Raw genomic sequence first — 17,382 nt, 5'->3', positions numbered from 1 at the left:
TTTTAATGTCGCTCCTTACTTTCAGTTAAAAAAAACTTGTTTTTTTATTTAATCATAAAAATAGTCCGGACCTCTTTGGCCGTTTTGTTACTAGGCCTTACAAAATTAGTTCCGCAGATATCGCTAATTTAAGTTACGTGGGAGAATCTTTCCATGAAGAAATTTCTGTTGGGGGAAGGGAATGTTCCATGGAGGGGGGGGCTGGATTTTCCGAAATTATTGAAAAAAGATAAGCAATTAAATGAAAAACAAGTTTTTCAACTGAAAGTAAGAAGCAACATTAGAACTTAAAACGAACGAAAGATATTACGTATATGAGATAGGTTGCCTCTTCTCAGTAGCTCGCTCTTACGCTAAGGTTTCTTTTTTAACTTTTAAACAAGGCAGTTATTCTAATTAAATAGCCTTTGTGATTCAGGAGCCATTCTTAAATAACTGAAACCAAGATCAAACTTAGAATATTATAAAGTTATTATTTGTTTTAAAAAAGTAAAATTAATATGTAATTTTCGTTTTAATTATTCATGCACGGTGAGCCAAATTCAAAACCTGCATTAATTAAAAAACGATCAGAAATTAAATATAAAAAGAAATTTAACTGAAAGTAAGGAGCGACATTAAAACTTTAAAGAACGGAAATTAATCCGTATATGAAAGAGGCTGTCCCTCCTCAACGCCCCGCACTTTACGCTAAAGTATTTTATTGTTTTGTAAAGTAGACTTTTGACAAAGAGTCAAACTTTGAGTAAAGAGCGGGGTGTTGAGGAGGGGACAGCTTTTTTCATATACGGAATAATTTCTGTTTGTTTTAATTTTTAATGTCGCTCCTTACTTACAGTTTAAAAAAACTCTTTTATTTAATAATAATAAAAAATGAAAGATTCCTTTCGTGATGCCTTTAAGAAATTCGTTTTTCTTTTTCCTAAGTGGCAAAAGAATCAGTCATAATGGTAGTCAGTTTCAAAAATTCAACTGGATATTTTTTTATTAGCGTGATCTGGTTGAATGACAAGTGGCCAGCCTTCTTGACCTTAGAATTGTTGGTAAAAATACAAGTAGAAATGCATTGCAATATCTGATTTCTATTGTTGGGCATATACAAAAGCCTATTAGAATATCCGATTTCTATGTAAGATTAATCTAAAATGAGAATAATTGCTTGAAACGCTAATAAGATTTATGGAGCATATTTGTGCAAGATTAGTCCAAGTTATGGTGGGAATTGTTGTCTATAATTTTGTATCAAAAACCTTATTCTGATAAGGTTTTTGAGGCATTCTCTTGAATTTGTTCCAATTTGTGCACAATGGTTTAATTCATGCTGTTTCGTGGAATGACAAATACAAAATAAGGAAACATTGAGAATAAATACGTATTATGTACCAATGGCACGCACACAGAAATTTACTTTGAGGAAACACGGCTTTGGGCCATATTAAATTAAAAACAACAGTTTTAAGTACAACCAAGCTAAACGGCGGTGTTAAAATTACAACTCAAATACTACCTTGAACAATAGGGGGCTATTTTTCCCCATCTTCCCCCTCGTAATGTTCAAGCGATTTACTACTTGTGTATTATTCAGAGCACGCTCAATAAGTGAAGTTAGGTTCTTTCGTGAAACAAACTACGATGCAGGTACATTTTAATTCAATATTTTGTATATAGAGGTGGTTAGGTTAGGTTAAGTTAGGTGTTTGATATAATGCACCCCATCCCCTCTAATGTGCAAATATATAGCCCAAACTTTTGATAAAGCTAATGAAATAAAACAAAATATGATGAAAATATAATACTTTATTATGAAAATCGTAAAATTACCATAGCAATGGTATTCCTCTGTCAGCAAACCACATATTTACACGCAAATTGACTTTTTTCAAATATGGCCTGTTGTTACACTTCCAAAAATGTTCCTTCTCGTAAGAGTATAAAGTCATGTTGTGTCCATTGACGCACTGTTTTGTTGTGGGCAACAGCCCCTTATCCTGGAAAAATATAATTGCCTCTTTTTCAGTCTTTGGCAAATCCCAAATCTTCATTTCGAAATCCATTTTCAGACACTATCTTCTATCACTATGCGTAGCAAATTAAATTGAGTTTTGTGTTTGTGGCTATAAAACCAGATTTTCTCATAAAATGTACCTGCATCGTAGTTTGTCAAACAGTTCGTGGTAACGAACTGTAGTAAGGAGCGATCCGGCTCAATAGTAACCAAAACTCTAAAAAATTGAATTTTGATATAAATAGCTACATCAAAAGAATCGCATTTTAATGCTGATTTTAAATATATAAGTTTCATCAAGTTTAGTCTTAGCCATCAAAAGTTACGAGCCTGAGAAAATTTGCCTTATTTAGGAAAATAGGGGGAAACACCCCCTAAAAGTCGTAGGATCTTAACGAAAATGACACCATCAGATTCAGTGTATCAGAGAACCCTACTGTAGAAGTTTCAAGTTCCTATCTACAAAAATGTGGAATTTTGCATTTTTTGCCAGAAGACAAATCACGGGTGCGTGTTTATTTGTTTGTTTGTTTGTTGTTTTTTTTGTTTTTTCCCCAGGGGTCATCGTATCGACCAAGTGGTCCTAGAATGTCACAAGAGGGCTCATTCTAACGGAAATGAAAAGTTCTAGTGCCCTTTTTAGGTGACCAAAAAAATTGGAGGGCATCTAGGCCCCCTCCCACGCTCATTTTTTTCCCAAAGTCAACGGATCAAAATTTTGAGATAGCCATTTTGTTGAGCATAGTCGAAAATCTTAATAACTATGTTTTTGGGGATGACTTACTCCCCCACAGTCCCTGGGGGAGGGGTTGCAAGTTACAAACTTCAACCAGTGTTTACATATAATAATGGTTATTGGGAAGTGTACAGACGTTTTCAGGGGGATTTTTTTGGTTTTGGGGGTAGGGTTGAGGGAGGGGGCTATGTGGGAGGATCTTTCCTTGGAGAAATATGCCATGGGGGAAAAAATTCAATGAAAAGGGCGCAGGATTTTCTAGCATTACTATAAAAAAAAAACAATGAAAAAATAAACATGAAAACGTTTTTTCAAATGAAAGTAAGGAATAGCATTGAAATTTAAAACAGACAGAGATTATTACGCATATGAAGGGTTCTAAAAATACTTTAGCATAAAGAGCGAGGTATTTAGGAGGAGATAAATACCTCGCTCTTTATGCTAAAATATTTTTAGTGATTTCAACTATTTATTCTACGGCCTATTTGATTCAGGGGTCATTCTTAAAGAATTGGAACAAAACTTACGATTTAGAGTAAAGAGTGAGGTATTAACGAGGGTACAAACCCCCTCGTACACATAATAAAAATATAAGAATATAAAAGTTTGTTACGTAAGTTAATTCTTAAGTTACGTATATTTTTTACTAATAAAAACGTTCGTTGAATATTAAAAGTTCTAGTAGCCTTTTTAAGTAACCGAAAAATTGGAGGGCAGCTAGGCCTCCTTCCCCACCCCTTATTTCTCAAAATCGTCTGATCAAAACTAAGAGAAAGCCATTTAGCCAAAAAAAATTAATATACTAATTTCATTTCAATAATTTATGTGCGGAGAGCCAAAATCAAACATGCATTAATTCAAAAACGTTCAGAAATTAAATAAAAAAAACCAGTTTTTTTAACTGAAAGTAAGGAGCGACATTAAAACTTAAAAAGAACAGAAATTACTCCGTATATGAAATGGGTTGTCCCCTCCGCAGTCCCACGCTCTTTACGCTAAAGTTTTTAGTTGTTTTAAAAAGTAGAATTGTGGCAAAGAGTCAAACTTTAGCGTAATGAGCGTGGGACTGCGGAGGGGACAACCCATTTCATATACGGAGTAATTTCTGTTCTTTTTAAGTTTTAATGTCGCTCCTTACTTTCAGTTAAAAAAACTAGTTTTTTTTATTTAATTTCACAAAAGAACCTAACTTCACTTATTCAGTGTGTTACGAATAATACACAAGTACCGCTATTGCTGGCGCACTAACAAGATTATGCGTATGAAGCTTCATTGAGCGATTGTTGCATTGAATTAGGCCTAAATATTCAATAAAGCAGAAGTAACCACTTGAATGTTACCCATGCCTGAGGCATTTTTACTTCTTTAAGTTTCAACGTCGTTCTTCACTTGTATAACCTTGTAAAACTTGTAAAAAAAGTTCTTGTAAAACTTGTAAAAAGTTGTTGTAAAACTTTTTTAATTGTAAAACTATGTTTAAAGCAATATAAATAATTTTCTGTTTTAGAAGTAAGGCAGGCCGTAACTTCCGTGTTGATTTTTCTGAAAATTCATAGAATATATTATGCGAGGAGGGAAGCAAAATGATTTTTTTATGATATAGGGGGTGGTAATTTGGTCTGTTTTTTTTTTCCAATGAAAATACCAGAAAAGATTATTTTCTAATTAATATTTGTTAAAAGACATTTTTTTAAATCAGTGGGTAAATACACCCTGTCCCCCTCCAATTGACCCCACTGAGGTTGACAAAGTAATACCTTGTTTAAAGTGATACAAGTAATTGCCTGTTTTACAAGTAATGCAGGCGATAACTTCCATGTTGATTTTTCTGAAAATTCATGGAATATATTGTGTGAGGAGGGAGGCAAAATGTAGTTTTCAAAATCTTGGGGGCGGTTATTTGTTTTCGATTTTTTTTTCAATAAAAATAGCAGAAAGGGTGTTTTCCAATTAAAATATCATAAAAGGCACATTTCAAAATCTAGGGGGTAAATGCCCCTGTCCCCCTCTCAATTTGGGTCACTGATAGTGACACAACTAATACCTTATTTTATAAGTAGTATAAGTATTTTTTTTTTGTTTAAGAATTAATGTAGGTTCTTACTTCCATTTTGATATCTCAGAAATTCATGGAATATATTATAATAGCAGAGCAAAATATTTTGTACTGAAATCAGGCCTGGAATTACCAATAGGGTCCTAGGAACGCACAAAGCCAGGGGGCGCAATAGATTATCACTGAGTGATTTTTCTCTTAACAAAACTGGGCCAATGTTATTTATCGTCAAAGTGCCAGGTACACTCCGCTGCCATGCAGCCTATTCAAAGAAAAGTGACTTTAAAGCAACACAGGAATATCATGGACACTTATAAACTGTCAGATGTCTCCCGAGAATGGCAGCCGAGGGGTTGGTGTCACTTCTGTTTTTCATTACTTTCGGCTCATCAGTTGTGTTATGTTTAGTGCTTCCACTGTCTCCGAATTTTCGGGGACTTCCCCGAAAATCCCGCAAAAACGGAGTGGCAAAAACGCTTTTGGCCTAGGAGTGTCAAAGCTTTAAATCAGGCCCTAAATGAGATCAAGAAATAAGATGGGTCATCTTTGTATATTACATGCTTAAATATCACGCCTCTCTTATGGCTCTCTTAAACTGTGGCACTCCTGTAAGAAGTTTCCGGTACATGTGTTTTAAATTTAACTTGACGAAAAGATTTGTAAATTATGATTTTTTCCCGAATAGCCATTGACTTGAGGAATTTTAGGCTTAGAAAAAATATACAATGCATTTTATTTTCCTTTAAAACTCATGAGGCATATATTGTGTCAAGCAGTGCAATCTAAATCTCTCTGTTGAGTTCAGAAAATTCGTTATGACGCTTCCAGGGCCGTTTTCAGGATTTTGGTCGGTTTTCAGGATTTTTGTTTTGGATTTGGCGTATTTTTCGGGAGGGGGGGGGGTAAAAACTCGCCAAAATGTGTGGTACTTATGTATTATACAAGAAACATTCGAGAAGCGAAATTTGGTGAATGCTAATGAAATAAAACAAAATATTATGATGAATAATAATATTATGACAAAATTGTGGAAACTACAACAAAGAATTATGGAAGGGGGGCCACCCAGAGCGCATCATATTAAATGCGTAACCTAACCTAACCAAAATGCCCACTAAATATTTGATTAAAATATAGCTACAATGTATTTTCCCAGCAAGCCGAAGCTAATTATCTGGTATTAACACCGTGGAAAGCGGGTAAGGTCTCATGTTCACGATCCAAATCCTCGAGTGTTTCTTGTATAGTACCAAATTGTTTCTCGTCTAAGTACCAAATATATTTTTGTGCAATTTTATTACGTTTTTATCGGACAAATTTCGGGAGGGGTGTTCAAACCCCCTAACTACTCCTCTGAATACCGCCTTGACCACTTCTCAAAGTCGTGTTGTTTAGTAATTGTGCCTTTTAAGCTATGCCAATTTAGTTAGAAGTATGTGACACATTGGTTTTGAATGCAATTTGAGTGATGGTATTTCTAAAACATGATCTTTTCCCCAAAATTTGGTGTTTGAAAATCTGGATGCCATTTATACAAATTTCCGGCTCGTCTTACATGTCGCATTTTCGACTCCCTCCTCTCTTCACTCAGTCATGAATCATATAACACGCATTTCATTTTTCTACCAGTCTTATCTATCAATCAACCGCATCGATAGGCGACCTGATGCATGTGGAAATCATCTACATTTATGATTTTTCAAGATTTAGCCCCACCTATTCAAGGGAAAACACCTCAACATGTGTTCAACAGATTCAAATACCCAAGACAGTGTTATTCTTTTGCCTGTTCGACCCGTTTCTAATGATCATTCCAGAAATGTCTTTGAATTTTCTAAACTGCCAACTTTGACCTTAGTCTCCTTGTTCCTTTTTTGTCGTAATTCCTGCTGCTTTAAAAAAAAAAAACAAAAAACAAAACAACTAAGCTCTTGAAGACATTAAAGGAATAGAAACCTTTGGGCTGCTTAGATCTTTTGGGCTGCTCTTTGGGCTACTGGGATCTTACAGGCTGCTCTATGGGCTGTTCAGAGCGGCTAGAATTACGCGAGAGGAGGTCTAAAAAGGGCCCACCATTGAAAAATAGTCGAAATTGAGTGTATAGATGTTGAACGTACATTCTGTTGGCTTATTACACAACTCTCTGTTCTACTTGTTATCTCGTGCTTAATATTATAACGAGGGGTCACCCACTTTCTGGGATCTGGTGTACATATCGAAGCTTAACGTGTGCCGCACAGTTCCACCATGCTTGCCACAGTTCCAGTATGTGTGGCATAGTCCCCTCAACACTTGACACAGTTCCACCGTATTTGGCACACTTGCCACGCTTGGTGCGTGCCACCCGGTGAATATGATTTATGAAAGTCGGCAACCCCTCGCAATGCAGTTGCATTTGAGGGAGTGGGGGGGGTAAAATCAGATACGCTATTGAAACTTCTTTATGTATGTATTATTGGTTAATATTAGTCTACATTGAAATTGCAAGGGGTTGCAGCAGAAGTAGGCATGTCGCTGAAAAGATTATATTCATTTTTATTGTTATTATATGCTAGCAAAAAGGGTCGCTTCACGGGACTCAAGGCCAGAAAAAGAACACGACATTGATGGCTCTTTGTCGCCTTTCGCGGGTCGCTCAGGCCAGCGTCAGGGTCTTCGCTCTTCAGAGCTTCGTCCTCGTATATGGCAAGTCAAAATCTAAAACAAGTTGTGTACCAAGATTTACTGATCGAGCATAGCGTTGGTTTACACCCTCTATACAGCTCAATTTACAGCTCAATTGAGCTCCTTGTACAGCTCAATTTACGTGCGGTTTGTCATTTTTTTTTGTAGTGAATTAAAGTTTTCTAGATTTCAAGTTATATAAGTCTAGATAAATAAATAGAGAAAATATGGATGCCAATATTTACTGCTTAAACATAATCTTTTTTAGAACTGTCGTATAGGGGGGAGGGTATTGTACTTCCAGTTATCATTTTCCTTCTTTACTTACAAGTAAAACTTGATGGATCTATTCCTTCAACAGACGATAGCAGACTGTACGGGCAGTTGATTAACCCCTGAAATGCGTATTTACGAAGAGAAATTATGACACCCCCACCCCAATATATCCCCAACCCCAACCACAAAGTAGCCTAGTGTATGTTAGTCTAATAGTTACTTTTACCCCACAAATACAGCTTTCATCAAAAAAGTAAAAAATTGTCAATAAACTTCTTACCTACACAAAAAAGTAACCGACACCCTCCTTGAACCTCCAACCCTGAGTTATTTTATTTATTTCAACTTTTGAATATGTGGCCCCCTCCGAAAAAGCTCCTACTTGCCCGGTTCAGGGCCCCCGAAAGGCAAAATTTTCATAGATTGTTTACTTTATTGCTATATAATTAATATCATCCTCAAAAAATTGTCAGGGGGTGGGGTCAAAAACACTTTCTCACCAGATGAGCGTTAAATTACTTCTTCTATATGTTTCAATGTTCTGCACTTTTGCATATTTTTGGTTTTCTACTGGGGAGGGGGGAGCCCTCCGTGGTTGCTAGTGAATTTAATGAAAAAGAATACCCCTATCTTAAGACCCCTTTGGAATGGGTTAGACCTTTTTCGAAGTAGAATGCTGCTAGTTCTTGGCAGTCATAATTTTAACCTAGTAAAGAGTAGATAGTTCTAGCACTCGGATCATAGTAATTAAACATTAACAAGCTAAGGGTCCGGATGGGCATACTAGGACGCAGGAAGTTATATTTTGAAGATAGCCGGTCATGGTTTCAACGTATTTGACAGTAGTATAGTCAACCTGAAGTTTCAAAAAAAGCTAATGTTGTGTACTTCTTGATCCTCTAATCGCTTTTTCCTAAGTTTAAAATACCTTTTAATGAGACCAATTTTAAATAAAAATGTTTTCCAAAACATTATTTTTCAGAGATAAGTAAAGAGTCATACTAAAACCTAATGCGAGCCACAATAAAGTGATATAATCGAATAGTTCGTGCTAATGAACTGTAAGCAAGGAGTGACGCGGCTCAATAGTAACCGAAACTCTTAAAAAACTGAATTTTATATCAATAGATATATACAAAAAAATTGACTTGTTATGCTGATTCCAAATATATAAGTTTCATTAAGTTTTATTGTTACCATCAAAGGTTAATTTGGCTTATTTTCGAAAAAGGGGGGAAGCACCCCTTAAAAGTCGAAGGATTCTAATGAAAATCTTACCATCTGATTCAGCATATCAGAGAACCTCATTGTAGAGGTTTCAACCTTCTATCTGCATAAATGTGAAATTGTCTATTTTTTACCAGAAGAAAGATCACGGATGTGTGTTTATTTGTTTGTTTTTCCCAGGGGTGATCGTATCGACCCAGTTGTCCTAGAATGTAAGGATCCCCCCACTCCTGTTTCTTGTAATTTCTCTTCCTTTTTTGTTTTTGATATGATTATTCATTTTAATTTCTGTTCGTTTTAGAATTCATTTATGACACCTTCATGCTTGATGTGATTTTTTGTTCAATTTATATTTCTTGGGGGGGGGGGCTACGTTTATTCCTTCATAGTATTTCTGTTCGCTTTAACTTTGGATTATTATACGATTTTATTTCTATTCGTCTTGGCGGCAGGTCCTATGGTGGCTGATAGTACAAAAACGTGTAGGCTGATCAGAGGCCAAAACATGTTAACCCCTTCCCAACCCAAGATGTAAGGTCCCCTCACCCCTATCTCCGTCCTTCTACAACAATACTTTTGAGCTTGATACCCAAAGCTGTTCCTGAAATATTGCAGATACGCTATTTTGATAACATAGAAGTGTCTTTTGACTTGCCTCGCTACTTAACAGTGCATAGATCATAAGTCCCCAGAGGAGCTTATTGTGCAATGTTTGCGTGGAATAGAGATAAAGTATTTCTAGCTCCTTTTTTCAACACAAAGTTTGAAACCTCTTGCTCCTCCCAACTTCATTCTCCATGACTACCTTAAAGTTTCAGATCCGTTGCTTGAGCGTTTTCCAAGAATGTTGCAGACACACCATTTAGACGATTTTGATTCTACTGGGCCCCTAAACACTCCCCGAAAGTTCCAACTTGATTCCTCAAGCCATTCCGGAGATGCAGTTGATAACGTATTTTGAAAACTTGGGTACACATTACGTTCTTTGATTTTCCTAGATACGCACGTCCTTTCCAGAATGTATCCTGGAAAACTCTGAGAGCCCTTGGCTTAGCAAACGATCCCTTAGAGTTCAAATTAATCGGATAACCAATACATGGCTGTTTTTTTTCTGCTAAAACCTATCTGTGAATAATGGGCACTTCACATAATTTAGGGCAATTGTCTTTGCGATTATGGGTTGGTGTTGACCCGGGTAGTCTTAAATGTTAGACCTTTCGACTATTCCGAAGAAATTGTGTGTATAAAAATTTCATGTGATGCCTTGGGGAGAGTTACGGGGAGGGGGAGGGGAGAAAGGGTATGGAAGGCTCCAGTTGCGTTTTGGCTGTTAAAGAAGATACCAGAACTTTAAATTTACGATTGATGGCCCCCTTCCATCTCCAAGTGTCTATGGTCACCCCTTTCATACACAGTTGCCGAAATGTATATTCAAGGCCCATGGCTCTTTATTGTAGGTAATGCTATAGCGTTGCCTCTAACTCTTTGAAATGCCATATTGATAATGCTTGTGCTATTTAGGAGTGTCACATTTAATATGTTCCCCCTTATTTGAAATTACATGATTATCAATCCCATTCCTGCTGTGATAGTTTGAAGGTCAGACCATGAAATTAGTTAAATTCCTTACTCCCTTAGACTTTGATTTTCAATTTTTCCTTCAAATGCAAACAAACACATCAGGATAATATGTCAAACAACAGAGACGAAAACGCGTGGCCTGTTCCGGTGTTCTGTAAATAATCCGAGATGTCTGTTTGGCCTTCGATCAAAAAATTCCCGTTAACTGTGTTCTAGCTTTATTTTTTCATGGGAATCTATCAACATTTCTGTTTCCTATTTCTTCAAGCTAATGGATTACTTTAAAAAAAGAAAAAAAACTAAACTAAAAAACAGTCTAGTTATAAAGTGAAAATCACTTATGACTGAATTGCTTATTGTACGATTCGCATTTCGTATTGGATTAGCATTTCCTTAGTTTGTATTAAAACCAAAGAAAATCGGTAACATATAAGAGTGGAAACTTGCGCTAGTGTCGAGTGAAAAGAAAACGTCGGCGCCATCTAGAGTTTGGCGTTTCTTTGCCTTTTTCAGTGACATATAAAAAAAATAATTCCATTGGAATTGGTAAATTAAATGTAGCAATAAGTGCCTAATCTCAGTTTCTGACAGAAAAACGTTTCAAATCTTGTAAAAATATCAAGAGACGCCCAATGTGAGATGGCACTGGTGGCTTTCTTTTGTCGGTTCTAGCTCCAGTTTTCATTCTTGTAGCTACCCATACTTTTTAATTGGAGCTCTAATTTTTGGACATACAAATTCGAAGATTAAGTAGATTTTGAGTTGGAACCGTTATTAGGTTTAATTTTTTTTTTAAAGTAGAGTAAAAAAGCAACGTAAAAGATTAAAAAGAGCAAACATTAGGTTACACTGATCTATAAAGGTCTCTTCTCCTCCTGGAACCCCCACTCACAACACTGAACTGGTTGTTGGTGGCCTACCAAAAAAGCTTGATATTTTTGTTGACAAAATGAAAATACTTTACATCTATTAAAGAATTGTGGTAACCAATTGGGCATCTGCTGTACTGCAGTAAGTTTTCAGTAAAGCTTAAATCATCCCTTGAACATAAAATAAGCATTTACTTAGCTTATATGCTACAGTTACAGTTACAGCAAATGCAAGTATAGTCAATGATATACATAGGGCCGTATCCAAGATTTTTTTTTTTTTTGCGGGGAGGGGGTTGCAAAAAGCTTTAAAAACCCATCAAAAATTTGTTTATATTCATTTTCTTTTACATTTTAACGAGTCCTGACAAACATTTCTGGGGGGCTCAAATCCCGTGACCCCCACTCTGGATGCAGCCTTGGGTGTACAGTTTAACTTTGAAGCATCCTTAGCACCAAGTAGGCTAGGCTACGACGAGGAGAAATTGATTTTATTAGTTGATAAAACATGGCGAGTTGAAGAAATTAACTAGGTATATTCGAAGACCACACTGGCTTTCTATGACGCACAAATAACAGTTTAAATAAGACATATCTACTGATGATGGTCAGTGTATATATGTTCGAAATATTCAGTGTTTTTGTCATTGTTTTTCACTGTGTAATAAAATGATTTATCCCTGTTTGAACCGCTATTTGTAAGGAATTGACTAGAAATCTGTTTTGCAAAAAATTTCACGTGAGTCCTTTTCAATTGCTACAGCCGATGTGTCAATGAATAATTTAACACTCCAAATTTTCCTTCTATTTATCTTTAACTATTCTGACTACTCCTTATTCTTTCTAAATAGAACCTTTGTCTAACTTCCCCATAATCCATCTCAAACCTAGAGCTGTGTCAATTCACGTCGCAAAGTTTGTGTCATGTTCTGTGTTTTGCAGTTTTTGTTTGGAGAAGAGGTGTTAGGCTCAAAGGTGACATTTTAGATTTATGTAACTGTGAAGGATATCCCTGAATTGTAAAAAAATGTCTTTTCCTCAGTTGAATTCAAATTCCAGATGTCACCTTGTCAAAGATGTTTTCTTATGGGTGAAAAAGATATGGTTTCCGTAGAAATGAATTGAGGCGACTCAATCTTTTTTTCCGGAAATAATCAAAGAAATAATTTCCGTACTCTTCCGTCTATGATAGTCAAAAAGTCCCATCAATCATTCTCACTTAATTACCCTCTGGGACGCATTTTTTTCACCCTTGGTTCGTTAGCTGTCATTTACTATTGTTCTAGTTAGACTGCCCATTTTCCAGAAAAAGTTAGAGGAACCGAAAAGAATTCCTCGTTATATCAGTTTCCATTAAAATGGTAGTAACAGATAAAATTTCTTGCAATGTTTAAATATTCTAGAAGACAAAGGACTTTTTTTTATTACTTCCGACCTTTTTTTTACTCTAGAAGACGGAACTTTTTTTCTATTAAGCTGTAGAGTTTAGCCACAAGAATATTTAATGAGCTTGATGTCAGAAATAAGTAGTTTACCTTTTTACGTAAGGAAGCCAGATACAATGAATATAGCAGCGAAATGTTTATAAAAATTATTTTTAAGAACTAGGCAGACGTACCACTTTTTAAATCTAATGCAGCCGTGCTTGTGCAATACGAACGTTTTTTACGCCAGCTTTCTAACTACGAGTTAGACCTAGATCAACGCTCATTTATATTGTTTTTTGGCCAATTTGGTTATGAAAGAGAGCTTTATGTAATAAAACTAGATATATTAAACGGTGGACTCATGGGAGTACTTTCTATTGAGAGTTAAGCTCGTCCAATCTCGCTCAATACACTGCTTGAACGCTTGGCCAGACGAATTTTCTTGTTCGAGTGTTCATGTTTTACAACTTCAAAATCTCTGCCGTTAGAACACCACCTTTTATTTGAAGAAGCAAATTTAGCTTCTTTTACGGGAGAGCTTTTTGAGTCCATTTTGGTCTCCTTTGTCCCTCATGATGATTTACCCAATCACTTGGGATGAGGGGTTAGTGGGTGCCTCGGTACTTGTTGGTTGTGCGAAACATACCCAAAAAGTGAAGTTAGATTAATCCTAATGAAATACAACCTTCATATAACCGTTGGTTTATATAATAATATAATTTGGGCTATATATTTGCACATCAGGGGAGGGGGGTAAAGTATTTCTACATTGCCTCTAACCTACCATCCTCCCCCCTAATGTGATGCTTCTGAGCATAAATTTTCAGAGTGAAGCGGAAGAAATTAGAGCGGCAACTCATCGACTACAGGCTCAAAGTTTGCAGTACTGAAGACCTTCTTTATACCTGCTTTGTCTCACAATTGTTTATACTTTAACGCTATTAAGACACTGAAGAAAAAGCTGTGTCTGCGTAGCCCTTAAGAACAGGATCACTGGCCAGCCTCACAAAATTAGGCCACAGTCCCTGAGATAAACAAACTCTAAGCAAACGCAGTTTAAAGATTTGAAGCTGTTTGACAAATGATGCCAAGGTGTATATCGAACGAAAACAAACAAATTAGGAGTTATCTAGTGATTTTGCAGACGTCGCCAACGATACAGTTGATACGATTATCGTATCATCGCCATCGTATCATGATGCATCGAACAGTATCATGTATCATCGTACCATCGTATCATGATGCATCGAACAGGCCAATTTAAATTATGCTTCTTTAAACTTTTCGTTGCATTATCTTTTAAAGGACATTCTTCTGTATAGTTTTTATGCTATCAGTTAGTTGTGAAAAGAGGGCATCAAATCACAGAAAATTAGTGCATTTTATGCTGAAAGCTTAAGTTTGTTTCCTACTCTGTCTCACCGGACAGCGGTCGATACAGGAATATCTTATGCTGTTCACTTTTCTGTCCACTTTTATTATTACATATTACTAAATTTTTTTCTAGCTAAGTAAAAGCCCTTCCTAGCTAAGTTATCTATTATTTGCTGCCTCCCTAGTCTAATATAACATTTGTAGGCATAAATGAATTGTATTAAAAATATTTAATATATAAAAATAATCTAAAAATGCTAAATGATATTATTAAATATTACTTTTCTTGCAATCTGCAGTCATTTTTGAGAAATATTTCAGACAACTGTTTTGCTCTTTTTCAGTGTGTGTCCTTTTTCATAAGCTAAGTCTTTCCTCTTGATTAATGCGGAGATTATTTTTTATTGAAACTGGTGTCCATTGGGAGGGGAAAAGGGGCCTATCCTCATCAGATTATTTTGCCCCTTCAAGATTTTGAAAAACATCTTTTTGTTATTTTCATTGCATTTATTTTTGTGTTTTCATTGGGCAAATTGAAAAAAACTACAAATTTACCCTCCTCCACCTTAGACGTTGAAAAATTTATTTTGCATACCCTAAATTTTGTGAATAGACGCCACTGCTTTTTGACCCCTGTGTCTTCTTAACTGTAACGTTTTCTAATTCAAGAAATTTTGCATACTTAGCGGTCCAAAAGAAATTATACGGAAAAATTTTGAAAATCAATTCTCTCAATTGTACTTTATAAAACAGTAAATAACTTTAGCGTAAAGAGCGGGACGTTGAGGAGGGAACAGCCCCTTTGATGCACGGAGTAATCTCTATTCGTTTTAAGTTTTAATGTCGCTCCTTATTTTCGGTTGTAAAACTTGTTTTTTTATTTAATTTCTGAACGTTTTTGAATTAATGCATGTTTGATTTTTGCTCTCCGCAAATGAATAATTAAAAGGAAATTGGCGTATTAATTTTATTTTTTTGCTAAATGGCTTTCTATTAGTTTTGATCAGACGATTTTGAGAAAAAGGGTGGGGGAGAAGGCCTAGTTGATTTCCAATTTTTCGGTTACTTAAAAAGGCAACTAGAATTTTTAATTTTAAACGAACGTTTTTATTAGTGAAAAATATACATAACTTACAAATTAACTTACGTAGATAAGTTCTATATTCGTATATTTTTATTATGTATATGAGAGGTTTGCCCCATCGTTAATACCTCGCTCTTTACACTAAAGCTTTAATTTTTTCCCAAGTCTTTAAGATTGACCCCTGAATCACAAATGCCGTAGAATAAATAGTTGAAATTACTAAAAATACTTTAGCGTAAAGAGCGAGGTATTTAGGAAGAGATGAACCCCCCATATGCGTAATAATCTCTGTTTGTCTTAAGTTTTAATTCTGGTCCTTACTTTCAGTGGAAAAATACTTTTTCCTATTTATTTTTTCATTGTTTTTTTTAAATAGTGCTAGAAAATCCTACTCCCCCTTCATGGAATTTCTCTTCTCCCATGACAAATTCCTCCAAGGGAAGGTCCTCCTACGTTGCCTTCTCTCCTCACCCCTTCCTCCCCAACCAAAAAATCCCCCTGAAAAGGTCTATACACTTCCAAATAACCATTACTGTATGTAAACGCTGGTCAAAGTTTGTAACTTGCAGCCCCTCCCCCGGGGACTGTGGGGGAGTAAGTTATCCCCAAAGACATAGTTATTATGTTTTTCGACTATGTTGAACAAAATGGCTATCTCAAAATTTTGATCCGTTGACTTTGGGAAAAAATGACCGTAGGAGGGGGCCTAGGTGCCCTCCTATTTTTTGTCACTTAAAAAGGGCACTAGAACTTTTAATTTCCGTTAGAATGAGCCCTCCTGCGGCATTCTAGGACCACTTGGTCGATACGATCACCCCTGGGGAAAAAAACAAAACAAAAAAAACAAACAAACAAACAAACGTGATCGGTCTTCTGGCAAAAAATACTAAGTTCCACATTTTTGTAGATAGGAGCTTGAAACTTCTACAGTAGGGTTCTACAGTGTGATTTTCGTTAAGATCCTATAACTTTTAGGGGGTGTTTACCCCTATTTTCCAAAACAAGGCAAATTTTCTCAGACTCGTAACTTTTGATGAGTAAGACTAAATTTAATGAAACTTATATATTTAAAATCAGCATAAAAATCTGATTCTTTTGATGTATCTATTAGTATCAAAATTTCGTTTTTTAGAGTTTCGTTTACTATTGAGCCGGGTCGCTCCTTACTACAGTTCGTTACCACGAACTGTTTGATTTCTACTTTGTTTGTAGCCCTAAGTCACTCCCTGAAATATTTCTTTTTTTATCAGTTCTTAGGTGTAAAAAGGAGGGTGAGTGACGGACGCGTCAAGGGGATGTTTTACGACAGCTCTTCAATTGCTTCAAATTTATGTAATTTTTTCCTTTCAGGCAATCCATGAAGCGGTTATCATCTTGGAAAAACCACTTGAAACTGAAGACCAGTGCTCTGTCAGTTTTGCTTGGTCTGACTGCACTTATAAAATTGGAACGGGTGATATACGAAGGATAACCTCATCTGTTCTTAAAACAACTGTTCCTAGTAAGTACTTTTCCTTCCAGTGATTCAGCTTTGCTTACACATTCGTGTAAGAACGCCGAACTTCACGAACTTCGTTCCCCCGTGGGAACGTCGAACTTCAAATCAGAAAATCGAAGGTTCGACTCCTACTGCAGTTGAATTTTTAATTGGAGTGGCAGCTGCCCCCCCCCCAAGATTTTGAAATGAAATTCTTTTTTTGTATTGTCATTGGAAAACACAAAAATATGAATATACCCCCCTTCTGTATTTAAAAAATATTATTTGTGTATCTTCAATCATCATTAAAAAAAAAGAGAACAAGATCCTTTACCATCCCTACATTTTGTGAATTGATGCCCCCTACACTAACCTCAGACCGGAGGTCAAATTTAGCTTCTCTCACCTTACTGAAAATCCTTACTAGGTTCCTGTCAGAGATCCAGTGTTAAGCCCTTTAGATTAGTATCTTTAGGTAACGTCGCAATTCGCATAGTGACGTGTCTCAATTGTTGAATAACGATAATAACAATCCTTGCTTTTGGGACAATAAAGACAAATAGCTAGTGGTATCAATGGGGTGGAGGGGGTAGATTTTAATCCACC

The 17,382-nt window shown here is 36.0% G+C and overlaps 1 protein-coding gene across 1 annotated transcript in view; it reads left to right on the top strand.

Moving 5' to 3' along the window:
* The window catches only part of LOC136032293 (uncharacterized), a 116,566-nt gene that overhangs the window by 58,570 nt on the left and 40,614 nt on the right, over positions 1-17,382 (top strand). Inside the window, exon 7 of the mRNA XM_065712566.1 lies at positions 16,650-16,800. Within this exon, the coding sequence (XP_065568638.1) occupies positions 16,650-16,800 (151 nt within the window). The remainder of the gene's footprint in view (positions 1-16,649; positions 16,801-17,382) is intronic.

The sequence above is a fragment of the Artemia franciscana genome, chromosome 10 (genome assembly GCF_032884065.1).
Source record: "Artemia franciscana chromosome 10, ASM3288406v1, whole genome shotgun sequence".
Lineage (NCBI taxonomy): Eukaryota > Metazoa > Arthropoda > Branchiopoda > Anostraca > Artemiidae > Artemia > Artemia franciscana.
This window is presented reverse-complemented; position numbering and strand designations above follow the sequence as displayed.